Source organism: Clinocottus analis, unplaced genomic scaffold (genome assembly GCF_023055335.1).
Source record: "Clinocottus analis isolate CAN_PGR_092001 unplaced genomic scaffold, fCliAna1.0.p SCAF_44, whole genome shotgun sequence".
In the NCBI taxonomy this organism is placed as follows: Eukaryota; Metazoa; Chordata; class Actinopteri; order Perciformes; family Cottidae; genus Clinocottus; species Clinocottus analis.
Genome location: NW_027176198.1, coordinates 804,920 through 826,304, shown reverse-complemented (window position 1 = coordinate 826,304; position 21,385 = coordinate 804,920). Strand labels below are relative to the sequence as shown.

The window sequence follows — 21,385 nt, the reverse complement described above, 5'->3', positions numbered from 1 at the left end:
ATCAATAACGGTATAAAATGTTTTATTTGTTAAAATGCAGAAGCACTTTGATATTAAAATAATTTAAGTATATTACAAATCTTCAGCCTAAATCTCAGAGAAAGATGACGAGCGGTGATTTAAGATTATTTAAAAATAAAAACCAATTTAAAAAATCATGTTGAGAGCATTTTTTTTTAAAGAAAGACTTTTCTATTTCAACTTTTAAAGTTTTTTTATGCGTTTTAACGACGTCGTCAACGTCTTAACGAGCTCTGACATCATCGTCCAGTACCTCTTCTGTCCAACTACATGCTCTGGAGGCGGGGCTTCAGAGGCGTGGCTTTGGAGGCGGGGCTTCAGAGGCGTGGCTATGGAGGCGGGGCTTCAGAGGCGTGGCTCTGGAGGCGGGGCTTCAGAGGCTTGGCTCTGGAGGCGGGGCTTCAGAGGCGTGGCTCTGGAGGCGGGGCTTCAGAGGCTTGGCTCTGGAGGCGGGGCTTCAGAGGCGGGGCTTCAGAGCGAGATGTCTGATGACACGTGCAGCTGCTGCCCCGCCTTCCAGCGCGCGCTGCGGCGGCCGCCGTCCGCCCGCCGGTACGGCTGGTTCCTTAAATCTGAGGATGAAGAACACGGTCTGGTTATAAAATGTAAGATTAATACAACATTTAGAGATTATTAAGGGCAGAACATCCGATAATCTGTGAAATATAATGATAAAAACTTGAAGCAGAAAGCAGAAGGATGAAGAGGATGAAGAGGATGAAGAGGATGAAGACGTCACCTCGTCCAGGAAGACGGAGTCACAGAAGAGACGAGACGAACGCTTAGCAGAGCGAGCTGTGAAAGGAACCGACTTTAAGGCTGTAGAGGAGAGGAGGCAGGGAGGAGGAGAGGGAGGAAGGAAGGAAGGAGAGAAGAGGAAGAGGAGGGAAGGACAAAAGAAAGAGACGGTGGTCTTCAGAGAAAAACAAGAGTGAAGATGTGAGTTTCCTAAAAGAGGAAACGGAAGTTTAGAGAAGAAACATTTCACTGATTTAAAAGAGAGACTTAAAAAGGTGTTTCAGGTGTGTCTCAGGTGTGTAGCAGTGTGTCTCAGGTGTATCTCCGGTGTGTCTCAGGGGCGTCTCAGGGGCGTCTCAGGTGTGTCTCAGGTGTGTCTCAGGTGTGTCTCAGGGGCGTCTCAGGTGTGTCTCAGGTGTGTCTCCGTGTGTCTCCGTGTGTCTCGGGCGTCTCAGGTGTGTCTCAGGTGTGTAGCAGTGTGTCTCAGGTGTGTCTCAGGTGTGTCTCAGGCGTGTCTCAGGTGTGTCTCAGGTGTGTCTCAGGTGTGTCTCAGGTGTGTCTCAGGTGTGTCTCAGGTGTGTCTCAGGTGTGTCTCGGGCGTCTCAGGTGTGTCTCAGGTGTGTAGCAGTGTGTCTCAGGTGTGTCTCAGGTGTGTCTCAGGCGTGTCTCAGGTGTGTCTCAGGTGTGTCTCAGGTGTGTCTCAGGTGTGTCTCAGGTGTGTCACAGGTGTGTCTCAGGTGTGTCTCAGGTGTGTCTCCATGTGTCTCAGGCGTGTCTCAGGCGTGTCTCAGGCGTGTCTCAGGCGTGTCTCAGGTGTGTCTCAGGTGTGTCTCCGTGTGTCTCGGGCGTCTCAGGTGTGTCGTACCTGTGATGATGTCCTCGATGGCTCCGTCCTGGCCCTCCCTCACCAGAGGAGACACCTGCCTCCTCTTCAGCTCCGCGATCAGATCCATCTGCGGCGGTTTGGACGTCACGCAGACCTGAAACGGTCCAAACCTTTAAAAAGAGGAACCTTCATATGCAGCGTTGCTTCTGGCGCCCCCTGTGGACGGACGCGGTGATGCCTCTGAGCGCCAGAAACCTCTCGTGTTACTGCAGCAGTTTCATCATCAAAACTGATAGAAATGATGCAGAACTGTATTAAATAAGAGCCAGACTGCAACACGAAGGAATCCTCCTCAAATACACCCAAGTGAGAGCCCATGTAGGGAATTATATTTTGAGCAAAAAAAGTCAAAATGTGCTGAAAGGAATCCTTTAAACAAATATAATAAATGGGTAAATTTTGAAGAGGAGAAAAATATTTGCCAGGAAAAAAAGTCCCCGATCTTCTCTGAGATTATAAAGTTTCTTGCACATTAATAAAAGGACTAATCATGTAAGTATATTCAACTTAGAAGTTACCTTCCTGGCCTCGGGCTTCGGGGGGGTTGGCGGCGCGTCGCAGGTCAGGACTTGTTGTCTCGTCCGCTGCTCGTTGTCCTGCTCAGCTTGCTGTCGGAGAAAGAAAAAAAAAAACGCCTTTCAACAACCCGACCTGCGCCTGAAGGTCAAGCGAAGGGCACCGGCGCCCAGCGATCGGCTTCAAGGAGCCGGCTCCGTCTGACCTTGTAGGCTTTGATGAACCGGACGAAGACGGGGAAGAAGGCGGAGGGCGGCGTGGTTTTAGAGTTCTCTCCAAAGTACTCCACGACAGAGTCGTACACATCCTGCGGGACAAAACAGAGACTTCAGCTCAACGTAAAGGCCCGAGTACCAGAAGTACATCCAGACCTATATTTATATAATCCAGTGAGATGTTGACTCCGGGCCGATGGCAGCTGACCTGGGCGGTTCTCCCGTCAGACGTGAGCGCGTGGAGCAGCTCCTCGTTGCTGCTGAGGAACGTCTGCAGCACCGGGTTGTGGTTCTCCACGGAGAACTCCCTCCGGGTCGCCTGCATGCCGCTCTGCAGGGCGCGCACATCCTGCAGGACGCCGTCCAGGGAAACTGCAAGAGAGCCCAGCTCTGTGAGGTCCAGGGATTAGTTCTCACCAGTAGATCTGTTCAGTAGTAGCAGTAGTAGTAGTAGTAGTAGTAGTAGTAGTAGTAGTAGTAGTAGTAGTAGTAGTAGTAGTAGTAGTAGTAGTCATTCTTAGCATCTGAACCACAGACTGTGTGAGAAGGGGAGGAGTCATCGTTTTGCAGTCGCCATCTTGCTTTATGGCCGTCGATGTGATGTTTTTTTTTAATGCAACAAGTGAACAGGAAGTGACCATATTTGGGCTGAGGAGGCGTGACTTAGAGACGCCGTATACATCTCTGGTGCCGACCTGTCAATCACCTTGCAGCCCCGCCCCTAAAGCATGGCTTTTATGGTTTATGTTTTTTTTTACTGTGTTGTTTTCATGTCTTTGCTTTGATATGACTTCGTAAAGGATGAAGGAAATAACTTCATCTGTCCAGTGAAAACTAACTAAAGGTTTGTTTTGTGCTGTTGAAGCTACGCGCCGCGCACCGCTACGCTACATGGCGCGTTGCTCACCGAGCGCCGCCTTGTCCAGGAAGTGCAGCTCGGTGAAGAAGCTCCGGGCGTCGGGGTATTTCTCCTGGATGACGCCCACGATGAAGTGCAGCAACGTCTGCTTCCGGTCTGTAGATTTGGTGTCGGACAGCTGGAGGCAGAGAAGAACAAAACAGGTCAAATGTACATTTGTTCACCGAGGAGTTTCTCCAATACGAGGAGAACCAGGAGCTCCAGACAGAGGAACCGTCCAGACCGGGATGTGAACCCGGGTCTCTGGAGGCGACCCGCTGCTCTCTTGACTCACCAGGTCCAAACTCTGCAGCCGGAAGCCGTACGCCGCGCCGCGCTTGCTGCTGTTCATGTAGTTCCCAAACGCCAAAATGATCTTTACGACACAAACAGAGACAAACGACGACGTCAGAAAACACAAAAAACTAAAAGTGACAAGAAGAATCGTCTGCAGAGGAAAACATACCTCAAACAGAGAGCGAGAAATAAATGATTTTCATACTATTTAACTAACGAAAGTCGCCAGAAAAGTTATAAACACAATAAAAGTGTTGTGTTCGCACCTCGAGGATTTTCTTCAGCTTGCTGGAGGATTTGATGGACATGGAGGCGGCGATGACGGCGTTCAGTTGCTGCCAGAAAGACAAAGTTTATGAGCCGGACACATAAACAGATGAAAAGACGTGAAACACCAGCAGATTAAAGTCTTCAGTTCATCCACACGGCTGGAAACCACATCTGAGCTTTGGCTTTTAAAAGGTTGTTAAACGGTGTTTTTATTCTGTATATGTATTTATTTATGGGTCTTTATATTTGACTGGTTTTGACTTTTCTTCTTTTATTGATCCTGTAAATTTCCTGGAGGAAGAAAAGCGACGAACAAAGAATAAATAACCTTTAACCCTCTGGAGGTCATTTTCTCGATTTTACATAATGTATTAAATTCACCTTTTGAAGGCAGTTTGCATATGCGATCCATAACCACGTGTTACAACTAACATAGCAGAACAATCTCATCTCTCTATGCAATGAAGCCCTGAGGCTGAAACACTGAAGCTCAATATTTGAATGCGGGACTACTTTCCCCGGCGGAGGAATACGTTCCCGCTGGAGCCGGCCCTGGAGCCCCGCCCCCCCGTGGACCCACCGGCTGGATGAGCTGCACGCTGTCGGGGAAGTTGCCCATGAAGGTGAGCGTGCTGATGCGCTGCGGCAGCCGCGGGATCTGGCTGAAGCGCACCATGAAGCGGTCCTCCTCGCTGAGCCGGTCCAGCGGCCGGCCCTCGCTCTCGTAGCCACGGAGGAGCTTGGCCTCGCCCTCCGTGGGGATGAAGCGCTCCAGCAGCTCCAGGAAGTCCAGGCTCAGCGCTCTCTGGTTGTACCTGCAGGGTGGGAGGGGCGTGGAGGAGGAGGGCGGGGCTTAGAAACCAGGATAAAACCAGCAGGGGGCGGTTCATAGGTCACATGACCCGGGTACGCACGTCTCGATGGCGCAGCAGATGTCCGAGGCGGCCACGCCCTCCTTCCTCAGCGTGATGGCCAGGTTCTTGGCCCGGTTGGGCTCCATGAGCGACACCCGGCCGGGCGGCTTGTGGGCCAGCTTCTTCTTCAGGGTCCCGAGCTCCGCCGGGGCCGACTGGGCCTTCGTCTTGAACTGCTCCTCAAAGGTCAACATGTCCAGCTCCTGAGGAAGAGGAAGGAGAGGAAGATGAAGAGGAAGGTGCATTTCATCCAGACGTGTTGGTTTGTTACCACGGGAACGCACAGGTGTCTCACCTGCTGGAAGAAATATGACATACTACAAATTATATTAACAATGTATATATATATATATATATATATATATATATATATATATATATATATATATATATATATATTATTATATATATGTATTAATATATATTATATTTATTATATACATTTAAATATATATCATATATATAAATATATAATTTAAATATATAATTATATATGCAAATAAATACATATTTGAATATATATTTACATATATATTAATTTATTTAAATGTATATAATATATATATACATATATATATATTTATATCAATGAATCAATATATATAAAAAATATTAAAATAAAATAATTAAAAAATATACATAATATTTAAAATATAATATATAAAATATATAATAAATATATATAAATATATAGATATTTTTATAAATATATGTGTATCTATCCAACGATATAAATATGTCTCCAGGATATGAATGAAGGACCTGCAGAACGTTCTGGTCGTCCAGCTCCGTGAAGATGGTTCCTTCCACCTGACTGGACTTCAGCGGCTGCCAGTTCAGCAGCGGCATGCGGTACTTCGTCTGGATGGGATTCTTCTTCCTGCATCCTGAGGAAGGAGGAAATAATCTGGATTATTCTACTGAGAAACAGAGTCATTTTCCTATATTAACATGAAGCGTTCACACGGATCAGATATAGATAATTCCTGCTCAATCTCTTGTGGACTCACCTGAGCTGTCAGTCACATCTCCTGAGAAATGGGTCGTACCATCTCCACAAGGCAGCAGGGGGGGAGGAGCCAATAGAGGAGGAGGAGTTCCAGCTGAGCCTGGAGGTGGAGGAAGAGGAGGAGGCGGTGGAGGAGGAGGAGGAGGAGGAGGAGTTGAGCCTGAAGGGGGAGGAGCTTGCACTGCTGCCGACTGCAGGGGAGGCGGGGCGTCTGTGGATGTGGGCGGAGCCTCCAGGTCTTTACCTGAGTCTGCTTCTTCTTGAGCTGCAACATTAATTATGAACTGGATTAATAAACCCTCATCATTTTATCACAATAACTCCTTAAATATTGTGTTGAAATGTTCCCTGGAAAGTACGCCGGACCAACAGAGAACTTTGTTCATCAAATAAGTCGAATTTGAATAAAAATGAAGTCAAATTTCATTTTCTTTCATCCACTCCGACCTTTCTGCTGCACGCTGGGGACCAGCTGCAGGTCCAGGTGTCCGGAGGCGGAGCTCTGCAGGCGGACCAGCCCTCGCTGCACCAGAGCCTGGACGCTGACCTCCAGCTGCCTCAGGGACTCGGTGGCTCGATCCCGCTCCCTCTCTCTCTCTCTCTCCTGCTCACGCTCGAGCTCTCTCTCTCGTTCTCGCTGCTGCAGGAGAGTCACAGTGGAGCAGGACTCACGCAGCCCCCCCTGCCAACAGACAGGAAGTACTGCTGTGAACCATAATGTCACCAGCGCCTCAACGCATCACGTCTGATGACCAGCAGGGGGCGACTCCTCTGGTTGTATAGAAGTCTATGCTTCATGTTTTAAAGCTGCATTCTCTCTCCTGACCACCAGGGGGCGACTCCTCTGGTTGTATAGAAGTCTATGCTTCATGTGTTAAAGCTGCATTCTCTCTCCTGACCACCAGGGGGCGACTCCTCTGGATGTATAGAAGTCTATGCTTCATGTTTTAAAGCTGCATTCTCTCTCCTGACCACCAGGGGGCGACTCCTCTGGTTGTATAGAAGTCTATGCTTCATGTGTTAAAGCTGCATTCTCTCTCCTGACCACCAGGGGGCGACTCCTCTGGTTGTATAGAAGTCTATGCTTCATGTGTTAAAGCTGCATTCTCTCTCCTGACCACCAGGGGGCGACTCTTCTGGTTGTATAGAAGCACACAGAGGACTAGAACTCTACCTTGAGGAGCTCCACTTCTTTTGTGGTCTGGATGAGTTTCTTCTCCATTTCAGACATTTTCTCCGTCGCGTCCCTCTCGCTCTCCTGAAGCCTGGAGCTCAGCTGCAACAGAACATTGCGTTGTGATTTCCTCCACACATCCTGCGTGTGTGTTTGTGTGTGTGTCTGTGTGTGTGTACCAGTGCGTTGTGCTCCTGCAGCTCCTCCATGTGCTCCAGCAGAGCGTTCTTGGTCTCGGCGTCCTCCAGCAGCGCTCCCACGTCGAACACGTTGTCCAGGTAGGCCTGGATCTGCACCAGCAGCCGGTCGCTCTCCGTGAACTTTAACCTCTGCGTGTTCACAGGAGCAGAAGGCGTTACAAAGCGTCTGGAGGACGCGTCGGGTATGAGACATGAGGTGAGGGGCGGGGCTGCGGCGTGCCTCCAGGTAGTCGTCCAGCCCGTGCTGCGTGAACTCGTGCTGCAGGTGGACTCTGAAGTTCATGTTCTCCACCGAGTGGACCACGATGTTGATGAACTGCATACAGGCCACCTGGTGGACAGACCGGGAACCGCACCGTGTCACTGTACGCCGTGTGTACATTATACATTATACACTATACATGATTGTACATATATTATTTATATTTTCCCATTCACGGAAAAACCCAGACAGAACTTTTTTATTTAAACTTTTTTTTTTTACTTTTTACTACTTTTTTTTAGTATTTCTATTAAAAAATAATAATAATTGAACAAAAAAAAAAGAATATATATATATATATTTTCAAATGTACCTTTTATTTTTCCATATATTTCCATATAATATAGTATTACAACAACAACAACAACAAAACATTTTCCTCGTGTTTTCATAGGTTAAATATGATAAATTCAAAATGATCCTGAAGCAGAAGAACTGACTTCTCGTGGTTCTCGTACCATGAAGTCGATGTTGTTGTCCTCGTGGCTGAAATACTCCATGAGCTTCTCGAACCGACGTCTCTCTCCACACACCTGAAGACAACAACAACAACAACGACCAGTAAACAGAATTATGAGTCAGATCACAGCGGGAGTGACGCTCATCAGCTGCTTCTGACTTTGTGTTGTTTTGTTATTGGAGATGAAAACATGAATGTGGGTGAAGTCCTTTGAGACCATCAGAAACAATAACCTGGAGTTGTGTTCCACGTGCACACACACAGGGGCAGTGTACACACACACACGCACACACACACACACACACACACACACACACACACACACACACACACACACACACACACACACACACACACACACGGGGGCAGCATAGTCGACGACAACAATAAAACCAGCTTCACTGTTCCAACACAACTACACAACTGAGTGTCGTCTTCTTGCTGCACCCCCCCCCCCCTCCTCATCTCTGACTCCTCCCCCTTTCGGCCCACTCATGTCCTCCTGAATAATGCAGCTCTCCAGCCTCACAGCCCACAACAAAACCCACGCGACGGACACACAAGCTGGCTGCTGGCTGCTCGCTCGCCCTCCCTCCCTCCTTCCCTCCCTCTCTCCCTCCCTCTCCCTCTCTCTCTCTCTCATCATCTTTATACAGTTTCTGTAAGGAACTTTCATTTGCACTGTGCTCTGGCGCCCCCTGTGGACTGACGCGGTAGTGTCTCTGAGCACCAGGGTCCCTTTAGAAAACCTCTCGTTTTACTGCAGCAGGGTCTCAGTCTGGTTCTGGTTCTGGTTCTCTGGGTCTGGTTCTCTGGGTCTAGGGTCTAGTCCCCGGTGGACTGGTGGACCTTTTATTTTTACAATGTGTTCTGCCTCAAGTGGCTGAAGTTCTTCGGTAGTAGATTAAAAAAATCGAACTAAAAAAGAACAGAAGGACATTTTGAAACCAATTCAGCAAATTAAAATCCACCAGTTCTCCTTGCTGTCCCTCTGGAGGAACTCAATCCCATGAAGCTGTAGTCTGGATCCAGACAGCAGACGTCCTGGTTCCTGGACGCTCACCAAGAATAGACCCTCCTGGTTCAGGTCTGCTGAACAGTTGCTGCCTCCTCAGACGAGAGAGGAGAGGTCAGAGGCGACTCAACAAGTGCTTCACATATTTAGGCCTCTTCAGTCAGGCGGGGCAACTGGGCCGAGCAGCTGGCTGAGGGGGGGGGACCAGGTCTGGTATGCGGGTGCTGTAACAGTAACACCACCTCTATGTGAAGACTCGGACCAGTTTAGAATAACGTGTGAACAGGTCCAGGCGGGTATGTGTCTGTCGTACAGCCGAGACGATCTGTAATCTCTTTCCATAATTCCTGATTCTGGTTTATAATTCTTAATTCGTAGACGTCGAGCTGTCGGCTGCATCACTGAAGTTGTATGAAAAAAAATTCAAAAATAAAAACACTTTTTGCTACAATTTAAACGCAATAAATCGATAAAAGAAGACGGCGAAATAACAACACGATGATTTGTAAAACGTCTGTAAAAATTCATGTTTTTGCTCATTTTCTCTGTTGAGACGACAAGCGGACAAGTTTTAAAACACGTGTTTTCTGAATGGAGCCTCGATGCTAACGTTGTAGCAATGGAGTCTGGATGCTAACGTTGTAGCAATGAAGTCTAGATGCTAACGTTGTAGCAATGGAGTCTGGATGCTAACGTTGTAGCAATGAAGTCTAGATGCTAATGTTGCAGCAATGGAGCCTCGATGCTAACGTTGTAGCAATGAAGTCTAGATGCTAACGTTGTAGCAATGGAGTCTAGATGCTAACGTTGCAGCAATGGAGTTTGGATGCTAAATTGTAACAATGAAGTTTGGATGCTAACGTTGTAGCGATGGAGTCTGGATGCTAACATTGTAGCGATGGAGTCTGGATGCTAACGAACCTCTTTGAAGTTGTCGAAGGCGGACAGGATGATGTCATGGCCTCCTCTCACCAGGCACACGGCCGCCAGCAGCTCCAGCACCAGCGCCTTCGTCCTGAGGAGCAGAAATCAAGTCCTCACAGGTCAGGAAGTCTCTGGATTTGTGAGGACATTGACGATCACGTGATCACATGGTCACGTGGTCACGTGATCCTGTGACATCAGAGGTGAGTTTGAGTACCTGGGGTTTCTGTTGTTGAGGCTGAGCGTGATCTCGTTGACGCAGCGGGGATGCTTCATCACCTGGTTGAACCCAGACTGACACACACACACACACACACACACACACACACACACACACACACACACACACACACACACACTAGTTTTTTGACTCTTGCTGTCACTAAAACATATAATTTAACCTCATCAAATGTTTAAATTAAACATCTGAAAATGTCATTTTTGTACATAATTTTGAGTTTTTAACCCACTTTTTTTTTTTTTTTAGCAAAGAATGATCTTTTTCCCCCCCGAGTAACTAATTATTTATTTATTTTGAGTTAGTATTTCTTCATTAGAGGTTCAAGTATTTTTTTTATCAGGCCACCTATTATTATTATTTTGCTTAGTAAATTTGAAAATAAGTTGGTTGCGTCTCACACTTTTGATGTTAATGACTAAAAAGAATGAAGGCAGAATTCCAACAACACATTATCTCCTCATTCTGAGTTATGTCTCCCTGCAGCACGGTGACAGGTGACCTCACCTGGTAGTTCATGATGGCGCGCAGACACATGATGCACAGGTGCACGTCGTCCGTCTGGCCGGCGGCTCGAGCGCCGCGCTGCACTCTGCTGTGTTGGAGAGAGTGGAACCTGCAGGTGAGAGACGCAGGAACATAAGAGAACCTTCTGGAACCCAGAAAAGGTTCTTCAGAGAGACGCCGGAGAAGAACCGGTTCTGGTTCCACGAAGAACCTCTCAGACCGAGGTTCTGCCAGGAACCGGTTCCTGAAACGGGTCTTTAAAGAACCCACAAAAGGTGAAGAAAAGAACCTTAAAAAGGTTCTTTATGGGGAGAAAGAATCCTTTTAAAAATGTGTATATATATATATATATATATATATATATATATATATATATATATATATATATATATATAAACACCTGAATCCCACCTGACCACCAGGTGACGTGCACAGAAGAGTAAGAAGGAGTCAGACTGTGAGCGTTGTGTAGTTGTTGTGTAGTTGTTGTGGGTTTCTCACATGCATGAATAAACACACACGTGTGTCTGAACAAGAGGCGACGAGTCAAAGACAAGAATGCAGTCGCCTCAGATCAGAGAGATTACACGTGTGTGTGTGTGTGTGTGTGTGTGTGTGTGTGTGTGTGTGTGCAACTTAATTTGCAGTGCGACCTTTTCCCCATAAAACCGTTCAGACGTCATTGAGCTCAGTGTGAAAACTGTCACAACTAATTTAATCACGCAAATACATAAAATAAATACATATGAAAGATATTTAGACATGCTGTAAAATGTAATGAAAGTGTAACTGTATGTTTAAATGAATATAAACATATTTTCTAATGATAATGTGAAGAGAAAAATAAAGATCAATTCAATTAAACTTCCATAATCATTACACATAAAGTTATGAATGTAAACATGGCGACCAGCCGGAGAAAACTTCCTCCAGTTGGTTTGAAACTAATCGTGTGTTTGTGTGTAATAGGACCCAGTACTTTGTGTGTGTGTGTGTGTGTGTGTGTGTGTGTGTGTGTGTGTGTGTGTGTGTGTGTGTGTGTGTGTGTGTATGTGTGTGTGTGTGTGTGTGTGATAGTATTTGGATATCAAATTCAAACGGTGACTCTACAATCGTGTCGTGTGTCATCGTAAAGTGGAGTTTGTCACAGACTGTTTGTTTTATCTGAGCAGCAGAAGAAGGATTTCTGTGTGTGAACAGATTGTTGTGGTTTTGCAATACAAATATACAATGTGTGTACTTGTACATGATTTGCACTAAATATATTTACAATGTCCAAAGGTAAATGAACGATCTTGTTGCACTTATTGTTACGATGTGATTGAGACTCAAACTCATGTTTACAATGTTTACTGAGGGAATACATCAAGAGAGAAGTCACTTATATAGACTTCTATACAACCAGAGGAGTCGCCCCCTGGTGGTCAGGAGGGAGAATACAGCTCTAACACATGAAGCATAGACTTCTATACAACCAGAAGACTCGCCCCCTGGTGGTCAGGAGGGAGAATGCAGCTCTAACACATGAAGCATTGGCTTCTATACAACCCGCCTCCTGCCTACCTCACGGTGAAGGCCTTGCTGGTCTTGGAGGCGCTGTGTGTGGGTGAGTTGCTGGCGCTCCTGCTCAGATCCTCCATGGACTTCTCCGCGGCGTTGCGTTTCTCTGCGGGCGGCGTGCCGTTGTCCAGCGCGTCCGCCTCGTACCTGTGGGTCAGGTGACACGGCGTGAGGGCGGTGAGCGTCGGGCTCAGTCCGACGAGCGAGAGGCGCGTCCGGCTGATACCTACGTGACGGCGCTGTGGGCGAGGGACAGATAGTCCACCAGAACGTCCAGGCCGTGGTTCTCCTCGTCGAGGAACTCCTGAGCCCAGCTGCAGCGAGGACACAGGCGTCAGCTCAGCGAGGAGACGAGCGTCCTCAGGAGGAAACGTCCTCACGGTTACATGTTCTTTATGTTTATACATTTATAATAAAATATATATAATACATTTTTTCACTTTTTTTTTCACGTATTTCTTTGTAATCAGTGGATTTTTGTGATCGTATATTTTTGCACCCATATGCCTTTTTTATTTTATTTCCTTTTTAAAAAAAAAATTGGAACAAAAACATTTTTTTTGTCCCTAATTTTCTTTTTTTTTTTAAATTTTTGTCCAAATTTTTTTTTTTTTTTGTTGTCCCTAATTTAAAAAAAAAAAGAATTTGTCCCTAATTTTTTTTTTTTTTTTTTTTGTCTCTAATTTTTATTTATTTTTTTAGGTCGTAATTTTTTTTTTGATTCAGATTTTTCTTTTTTTGGTCGTAATTTTTTTTTTTTTTTGTTGGTCCTAATTTTTTTCTTTGTGTGGCGGGAATGGGCTTCCATACGATTTATGAAGTCGCATTTTAAGATTATAAAACTGCAAACTAAAAGGAAATTGTTATATATATATATATATATATATATATATATATATATATATATATATATATATATATATATATATATATATATATATATATATATATATACACACATTATACCCACACACAAATATACAATATATACATACATGCAAACGTCTTGTCTCGAGTTTGTTCAAAAGGCACGCTGTTACATTTTATTATTTAATGCGTGAAAAAACAATTGCAAGGAAAAACGAATGTATCCAAGAAGCTTTTGAAAGGCTTAATTTGTTGCTGTCATCCATTGAATTCACACAGTTAAACAAACATTACTTTAATTAAAATCTCCTTCAGATCAGATTGTTCTCAGTGTGACGTGAGCAGACAAAAGCCTCGGAGGCTGCAGGAGACTCACCCGATGGAATTGGTCCTCAGGGAAATCTCCAACTCTCTGAGGATCTGAGTGGATTCCTGCACGCGTCTCTTAAACTGACAGAAGGGAAGTTGTACAGTCAGTAAAACAAATTGTGACACTTGCCAGTTCTGTTTATTCATTTAATTTGTAGCTTGAATTTAAGAAGAAAACACATTAAAAAGAAAAAACATCCTTTCACTAGAACAAACAACAAACACTGTGTTTTTAAAAAGCACAAAGAGCGACACAGAAGTCCTCCTCGATATCTCAATAACTCATAAATCATCCCTGATGTCTTCATTCTAATCTAATTACACCATAAACAGATGTAATTAAATAAAAAAAAGAAGCAAACCTTCTTATTGTTTAGTCAGCTACTTTAAAAATGTTTCCTGAGTTATTTTTATTACAGTTTTAATCTCTGCCAAAGCAAAAATATCTATATTTATTGACCGCTGGAGTGAGTCAACAGGAAACTGAGTGTGATGCAGAAATGAGGAAATCCACTTTTGTAACGGGCTTCAGAACCGAAACCTGAATGATTATTTTTTGGGGGAAATTCATGAATTAATGCTTTGATGTTTTAGACCGCTCTGAAAAAAAGATCAAAAACACTTTTTTTAAATAAATTTCGGACAAAAATGGCCACTTTAAAATAAAAGGTTGTCAACAGTCTTTCCCATCGGCTGTGGCTGCTGTTCTGGTTCTGGACGGGTGTGAGAGGAGTGAGAGGAACCACCGGTCTGGGTTCATTCGATCCGGACCGACGGAAAAGAAGTGACGCGGTTGCGTTTGAGTTCTGGTTCGGTCCCTGTACACTCTGACGAGAGCGCCGACACGCGACTCATTGATCATCACTTTGCATCGTGAGGAGGAAATCCATCAAATTCACCTTGATGCTTCTGTTTGTACTGATGTACTTTGATTAATGAATGATTGTTAGCATTATTAGTTTTATTAAACTGCATGTTGTGATGAATAATCGGACAGACAGGATGGTAAAAAAAATCATAAAATAGCAGGAAAACATGTGAGTGTGTGTTCAGAATTGTGTTGATACTCAAGACGTATTGGGTCTTCTACCTTCCGACCGACTCCTCCGTGATCCAGGTAACTCTTCAGCTTCTCCAAGTAAGCAGACGGTGGATTCTTCACTTGAAACCGCTCCTGAAGACACACACACACACACACACACAGACACACACATGTAATTGCATCTAAATGCGGTACTGCATTTAGAGGGCAGTTTGATTACGCAATATCTTTTGTGCAAATGAGTTTGATCTCGACAAGATTCCAGGAATTATTCTTACAAACATTTCAGAGAATTTGTGCGTTTTTCCTTTAAAATTCATCACTAACAGCTTCAAACGTTTGGCTCCCATCGCTTCGCAGCTGCATTTATTATTTTATATTAAATCAGAGCAGCGTGCGCGGTGGTGGACTCTGTCGGCCTCGCTGCTGGTGTCTGGTGCTTTGTCATCACATTAAAGTCCTCGTATCGATCGCCCTACGCTGCACATGAAAAGCCATTGATTGTCCTCGTTGTTTTAGTTTTTTTCGGCCACCAGAGAGACGACGTGCTCGACGGCAGAGCGACCCACCTGGTCACAGATCAGATCCCACTTCTTCTCGCTGTCGTACTGGCTGAGGATCTTCACTTTGTCTGGAGGAAGATTCATCGTGCTCTAAAGAGAGAGACAGAGGGTTGAAAAAAAGATGTCAAATGAAAAACTATGTTATTATTTATACATAATGGAAAAAGAACTCATCTGTAACGGATCTGACTCAGAGTAATAACACATGACTGATATAACTCTGTAGTAATAACACATGACTGGATTAAGAACAATAAAACATTATAAATGTCGCTTTGTGTGCAACATTCAGAACAAAATGTTCATCTTAAACCCTTCGTCACGACTCCCGAAGACGAGCGACTCGTTCTCGAGGTCGTGGACTCGCAGGAATGTCCAAGCGGTCGTTACTTTGTGCCGAGTTGACTTTTACCTTCAGGCCTTGGCTGAAGAATAAAAACGCTTTTAAATCTGACTTTGCTTCTTTCATGATGTGAAGTAAAGACAGCATCACGTCACAGTTTAGCGATGAAGAGTCTGAAGACTGAAATCTAACCTTCCTCTTGTGTTTTAGGTTTTATGCATAAAAGAACCAGATGAATGTGTTTATTGCATGAAGCTTTTTGACTAACAAACTCTATTTCAACTAAATAAAAGTTATTTTTTCACTAAATGATAAAACGCTGGTTGACCTTTGTGTCGTTACTTATAAACATACAATTTGATTAGTTGTTTTTTTACCTTGTAAATATACATGTTGTGTTAGGACTTGTTCTGCTTTCCATTTTGTGTTTGAATTAAAGTTTGATTGCTGAAAAAATGACTTTTTAGGCTTTTTTAAAAAGTAAATATACATGTGTCATATTGACCTGTAACACCATGGATGTTAGTATAGTAAATAATATTAAAATGAATCAATAAATACAACAAATGTATTAAAGAGATGTGTTGTAATAATAGTCAAGTAACACAACAACCTTTTATTTATTTAAAGGATTATCTGCAGGTTCATTTTAACATGTTTTAAATTGAAATCAAGGGGTATAATTCCCAAAGAAAAGGCCCAAAAATATGAAAACATACAATAATATGTTCATGGATAAGGAAGCCTGACAAGGTCACCAAGCGATGAGGAACAACTTGATGATGGAAAATAGTTTTACTGTATTTTACAGCTGATTTAAGACACGGGTCAAAACCCACCCGCTAACACAAGAGATGCTAACAGAAAGCTAACACAAGAGATGCTAACAGAAAGCTAACACAAGAGATGCTAACAGAAAGCTAACACTAGAGGAAGGTCAATACTGAACCCTCCCGTGTAGACGTTGGCGTGCAGTGCGTTGCAGTGAATCAATGCTGCTGCATGTGAATCTGATCGATCAGGCCTGAGGATCAATACCAGCTGGTTTCATCTGACCCGCTGGACCACAGAGAAACGACCTCGCCTCTCTCACACGTTCAGAGACTTCTCTGCAGAACATGTAAAACACACACGGTCCAGTTTCAGATTCTACTTTCATTCTCGTCTCCAGCGCGCCGGCGGCCGTGTGGTCGCGACCCGACGAGTGTGAAAGCCACTTGTCACGCAACCTGCACCATGACGGCCTCAGCGTGGTCAAGCATTATGTATATTATGAAATATGTATATTCTGATCATTCTCATCAAGCTAACTATCAGTTGAATATCAGTATGAAGCTTCTTAACGAGCTAACAAGTGAGTTCATGTTTGTGTCTGTAAATACAGTACAAACATCCACAGATGTACATTTATAAGTCCACCCACTGCTGCATTCCCTGTTGGGAGATATGCAAAGTGTTATGTAAAACACAGAAAGGAGGAGGGGAAGGGGGAGGGGGGAGTGATTGTAGCCTCAGAGTCACAAACATCGCAGCTCTGAGAGGATTCCTGTGGCTCTGATATCGATTCTGTGAGTTTGGAAACACTGCAGAGGAATCAGACTGAATGGTCCATAAGAGCTGAGCAGAAAGCAATGTAGTAAAGGTACGCACTGGCACACAAATACTGCATGTTGACATGCAAATATGAGCACACACACACACACACACACACACATATTGAAACCCACACCTGTGAGGGAAGCCTCTGCAGAAGGAGAGCAGAGACGCTTCACAGTTTACAGGCTGGTTTGTATGCAGACGGAGTCTCTTCTCCCGATTATCAATGCAGACTCAGCAGAAGTAGAGGAGGGGAGGAGGGGGGGCACGAAGAGGGGTATGAGGGGGGATCTACATTTGGTGGGATGAGACGGCGCTGAAGCAAAAAAAACAAAACGTGTTGAGCACAGAGAGCGCGAGGGGAAATGTTTTCAGACGGTTAAACTGCAGCAGAGACGCCTGTTCCTGTGTGTGTGTGTGTGTGTGTGTGTGTGTGTGTGTGTGTGTGTGCGTGCTGGAAGTAAAGACTTCATATGCAAACTGTCGCCTGAATGCAAAACCAGAGGCGAGAGCAGAAGCTTCATCTGGTTTATGGATCGCTCGTCAACGGGCCGAGTTTCAACACGTACTGAAACGTGTTATGTACTTCATTCTGAGTGGTACAAATACAGCATTTACACGTGTTATGTACTTCATTCTGAGTGGTACAAATACAGCATTTACACGTGTTATGTACTTCATTCTGAGTGGTACAAATACAGCATTTACACGTGTTATGTACTTCATTCCGAGAGGTACAGATCATCTCATCTCCTGACGAGAGGAATGCTGCTCGTCGCTCTGCGAGTCGTCCGGCTGCATATTGAACATAGCCGCTCGTCTCCGGCCGGTCGCTTGACGCCACGTGAGAAAAACATCCCAGTGACGAGAAAATCAAGTTATGGAGGAATGTTGGACTCCATGTTCACGTCAAAGAGGCTTCCACTCGCAGTCCAGTCCATAAAACACAGAAACGTGAAGTTTTATCACAGCGAAAGTGACAAAAAACAATAAAACCAGGAGCTCCTGAGCGGCTAATGATGATGATGATGATGTCTCACTCTTCCTCCGATCTACAGGTGGAAGAGACTTCTGGGTTTTACCTGCAATAGTCACTTTTTTTATGCAAAGGAATCACGTCATCGGATCAGAAAACACAAGTTTTGATCATATTTTCTTCATTTTAGAAACTCTCCATGCTTTTTATTCACGTAATTATATATTTTCTTGAGTACTTTTTACACAGAAATGGAAAATAAATTAAACCTGCAGTCTATGGAAAGGAATTATTGTCTCCCTACTCTCTCTGACCACCAGGGGGCGACTCCTCGGTTGTATAGAAGTCTATAGAAATCACTCTACTGGGGGCTACAAGGTGATTGACAGGTCGTCTCTATGTCGCTCCTCCCCCACATATGGTCACTTCCTGTTCACTGGTTGCAAACGAAACCAAGATGGCGACGTCCAAAATCGCCTTGAAAACATCCGCACAACCAACGACGGCCACGCCCACTTCTTAAAAACCAGTCGGTGGGTCTACGAGGCTCAGACCCCAAAAGTGTGTGTCCAGTGTGTGTCCACACACACTTTTAGCCACACATTGACTAACTCACCTTCAAAGACGTTAATCGGCTGCACCTTTCCATCAGCTTCTATACAACCCACCCTCTGCAGGGAGCCTAATGTCGCAGTAAGCTCCGGCATGAAGGGCCTCTACGCGGCGGCGCTGTGTACCTGTCACCTGGATAAGCTCGTCCGGGGCGACGCGCAGCATTTCCAACATATTCCACATTCTTTTGTTTGTCTTTTGACTTGTGTTCAGACCCGAAACCCAAAAGAAGTCACAAACTCACCAGCACGGCGCCGAAGCGCTGCTCCAGCTCGTCCTCAGGCGGCATCGGGAGTCTGGGAGCCGCCGCCGCCTGAGGCACCTCCATGCTTCCTGCTGCGTTTCCCATGGTTGTAAACAAGAAATCCCCCAACAAAAAAAAAAACAGCCAAACGGGATTATAATTTTAAAAAATGTCTACGTTGTTCAAAGTCTGAGGCTCGGGCCCGCGTGACCTTTGGTTATTTCCGTGACCCCCACTCGTCCATACGCTCAAACCAGGAGAGAGCGGCGGGTGAAATGCAGCCGGGCCTCTGAATGAGAGCCCGGTGCATTATGAAACCCTAGAGAGGGGAAGGGGACACCCTGAGGGTGACGGGCCGGGTGACAGCTGAGTGAAAGAGAGAGGGAGGAGGAGGAGGAGGAGGAAGAGTTCAGAGACGAGGCCGCGATGAGAAAAAGGAAAAATAAAGACTTCTGTTATTTCCCTCTGCACAGGTGGATAACTCTGGAAAGCTACTCCACAAGCTGCAGAGCTCTCTGAGGAGGAGGACCGGCTCTCTGGACGCCCTCCATCTGCTGCCGGGCGCCGGACTCCCTCTGATCCGGGTCCAGGGGAGGAAGGAGGGAGGAGAGAGGAGGCAGGAGAGAGGAGAGGTGACAGGCAGAGATCCAGCAGGAAGACACCCAGTCTCTCTGCAACAGAGAGAGAGAGAGAGAGAGAGAGAGAGAGAGAGAGAGAGAGAGAGAGAGAGACGCTGGTCCTGCATACAGAGAGCGAGGAGCTCTCTGGGTCCTAGTGCCTCCATGTACGAGGAGACCGACAGCAAGATGAATTTGACTTTCTTGATTCTTGTTGTTGTGAGTTTGACACCTGCAGACGCGTTCAGGGACTTACGGGAACGTTAGAATTTAGATAAGAGTAAAGATGAATATGAAAAAATAAAATACAATCCACATCCAAACATCCACAGATTTCTCTCCAAGGCATCAGATTCGTGACGTAGGACTCTTTAAGTTCTCTCACATGTCAGACTAAACCTCAAAGAAGCCGGATTATGGATTTCTGAACGAGATAAACACACAAAAACAACTTTGTTTTTACAAAAACTAAAAGGACAGAAGAATAAATATTATGTTTCAGCTTCTCAACTGTGAGGATTAGCTGCTTTTCTTTCTTCTATTTGATATTAAACTGAACATATATATTTTTTTGTTGCTGATCGGACAAATCAAGTGAGTTAAAGACCTTTGACTAAACAAGTAGGAAGATAAATGTGAAGAGCAGCTTCCACTAGCTGAAACATTTAGAAAGACCATCAAGTAGAAGTCATATGACGATGCAGGACTGATGATGATTGTGATATTAAAAGGGAATGATTTTTAAATCATTATGTATCACTGACACCTAGTGGTCAGAGCGCCACATTGCAGCAGCAGATTTAGTGAAGAGAAGCTGCAGAACCACAGGGACAGTCTTTATGAAACACCTTATACACACAGGACATACATTTATACACATTGACATGGACATGAAGTATTGAGAATTATTCTGAGAGCAGAAGAAAGTTTGTTTGTCAAAAAGCCGACTCTGAAACACAAAAAAGCTTAAATCTAAAATGTTGAAAGTCTCCTGAATGTCAAGTTCTCCTTTCAAACAGCGAGAACAGTGAGTTGGATTTCAGTTCCTGGAAATAAAAACAGCTGCTGCTCATGATGTCATGTGTGAGTGACATCTGCTTTGTGTCACCTGATGAAAAACAACATCATGTGTGTTTTTATGACTATTTTTGGGGCATAAAGTGAAGCCAACGAGACTAAATGTTTATTGAGTATTTAAAGCTACAGATTGAGTTTCTACAAAGTTTCAACCAAAACATTCATGTACATTTTATTCATTAACACGAGAAAAACAACTGTCTTCAATGGAAAAAATGATGTAACAACATTTTGTCAAATATTTCATGATATTATTACAAAAACACGATGGAAATTAAGGAAGTCTCCTTACCAGAAATGTAGAAAAGCTCTGGCTCTCTTTCTGTTGGCTGTGCTGCTAACGTGACTAGCTAACGTTACTAGCTCTCCTCCTGTTGGTTCTTCGTTAGCCATGCTGCTTACGTTACTAGCTAACGTGACTAGCTAACGTGACTAGCTCTCCTCCTGTTGGTTCTTCGTTAGTCATGCTGCTAACGTTACTAGCTAACGTTACTAGCTAACATTACTAGCTCTCCTCCTGTTGGTTCTTCGTTAGTCATGCTGCTTACGTTACTAGCTAACGTGACTAGCTAACGTTACTAGCGCTCTTCCTGTTGCTCTAAACACTTATTGGTTGTTTACAAAGTCACATGATCAGAGTCTAGCGGAACATCCATGACTTCCTGATCACATGACCTACTGAATGCTGGAGCATCGACAGAAGAAAACAAATATTTTTAAGGTCAAACTGTGTAATTAGTCCGCGGTCGATCTGTTACATCAATAACATCATGTACACCGCTGGGAAATATATATATTAATACTTCAAAGTCCACTGCATGAAATATTATCAGGTTCCCGGACAGTGAAATGGGGTGTACTTGTGTAGACATTACATCATTCACCCCTTCATATACTGGTGGGAGGAGCTACCGGGCATGGTGGCTCCTCCCCGCAGGACTAACCAACATTCACGCAAGGCTACGGGAGCCTTTT

At 44.6% G+C, this 21,385-nt stretch overlaps 1 protein-coding gene across 3 annotated transcripts; it reads right to left on the bottom strand.

The window, feature by feature from the left end:
* Positions 1-21: 21 nt before the first annotated feature.
* On the bottom strand, positions 22-21,381 carry LOC137801870 (formin-like protein 1). Of its 3 annotated transcripts, XM_068599301.1 has the most exons (27): positions 20,815-21,380; positions 20,703-20,754; positions 14,952-15,035; positions 14,431-14,514; positions 13,348-13,421; positions 12,335-12,418; positions 12,108-12,251; positions 10,545-10,653; positions 10,017-10,093; positions 9,797-9,890; positions 7,859-7,933; positions 7,359-7,469; positions 7,118-7,267; positions 6,939-7,040; positions 6,212-6,446; positions 5,766-6,029; positions 5,518-5,642; positions 4,756-4,958; positions 4,422-4,656; positions 3,838-3,906; positions 3,570-3,650; positions 3,284-3,413; positions 2,585-2,748; positions 2,367-2,468; positions 2,164-2,253; positions 1,625-1,739; positions 22-593 (listed from the first exon to the last, which is right to left on the bottom strand). In XM_068599301.1, exons 3-27 carry the CDS (start codon positions 15,027-15,029, stop codon positions 493-495), a joined length of 3,096 nt encoding a protein of 1,031 aa, XP_068455402.1. In that variant the 5' UTR covers positions 15,030-15,035; positions 20,703-20,754; positions 20,815-21,380; the 3' UTR covers positions 22-492. The 3 variants fall into 3 exon arrangements, with proteins under 3 accessions (XP_068455402.1, XP_068455401.1, XP_068455400.1); XM_068599300.1 differs by having other exon boundaries at positions 10,017-10,078; positions 18,717-21,381; XM_068599299.1 differs by having other exon boundaries at positions 18,717-21,380.
* Between the last annotated feature and the right edge of the window lie 4 nt (positions 21,382-21,385).

Coding starts and splice junctions, on each gene's coding strand:
- LOC137801870 (XM_068599299.1), bottom strand. CDS start 18,821: ATGGGAAACGCAGCAGGAAGCATGGAGGTGCCTCAGGCGGCGGCGGCT. Junction 12,252..12,334: donor CTCGCCCACAGCGCCGTCAC/GTAGGTATCAGC, acceptor CCTGACCCACAG/GTACGAGGCGGACGCGCTGG. Junction 594..1,624: donor CATCGAGGACATCATCACAG/GTACGACACACC, acceptor CTTCATCCTCAG/ATTTAAGGAACCAGCCGTAC.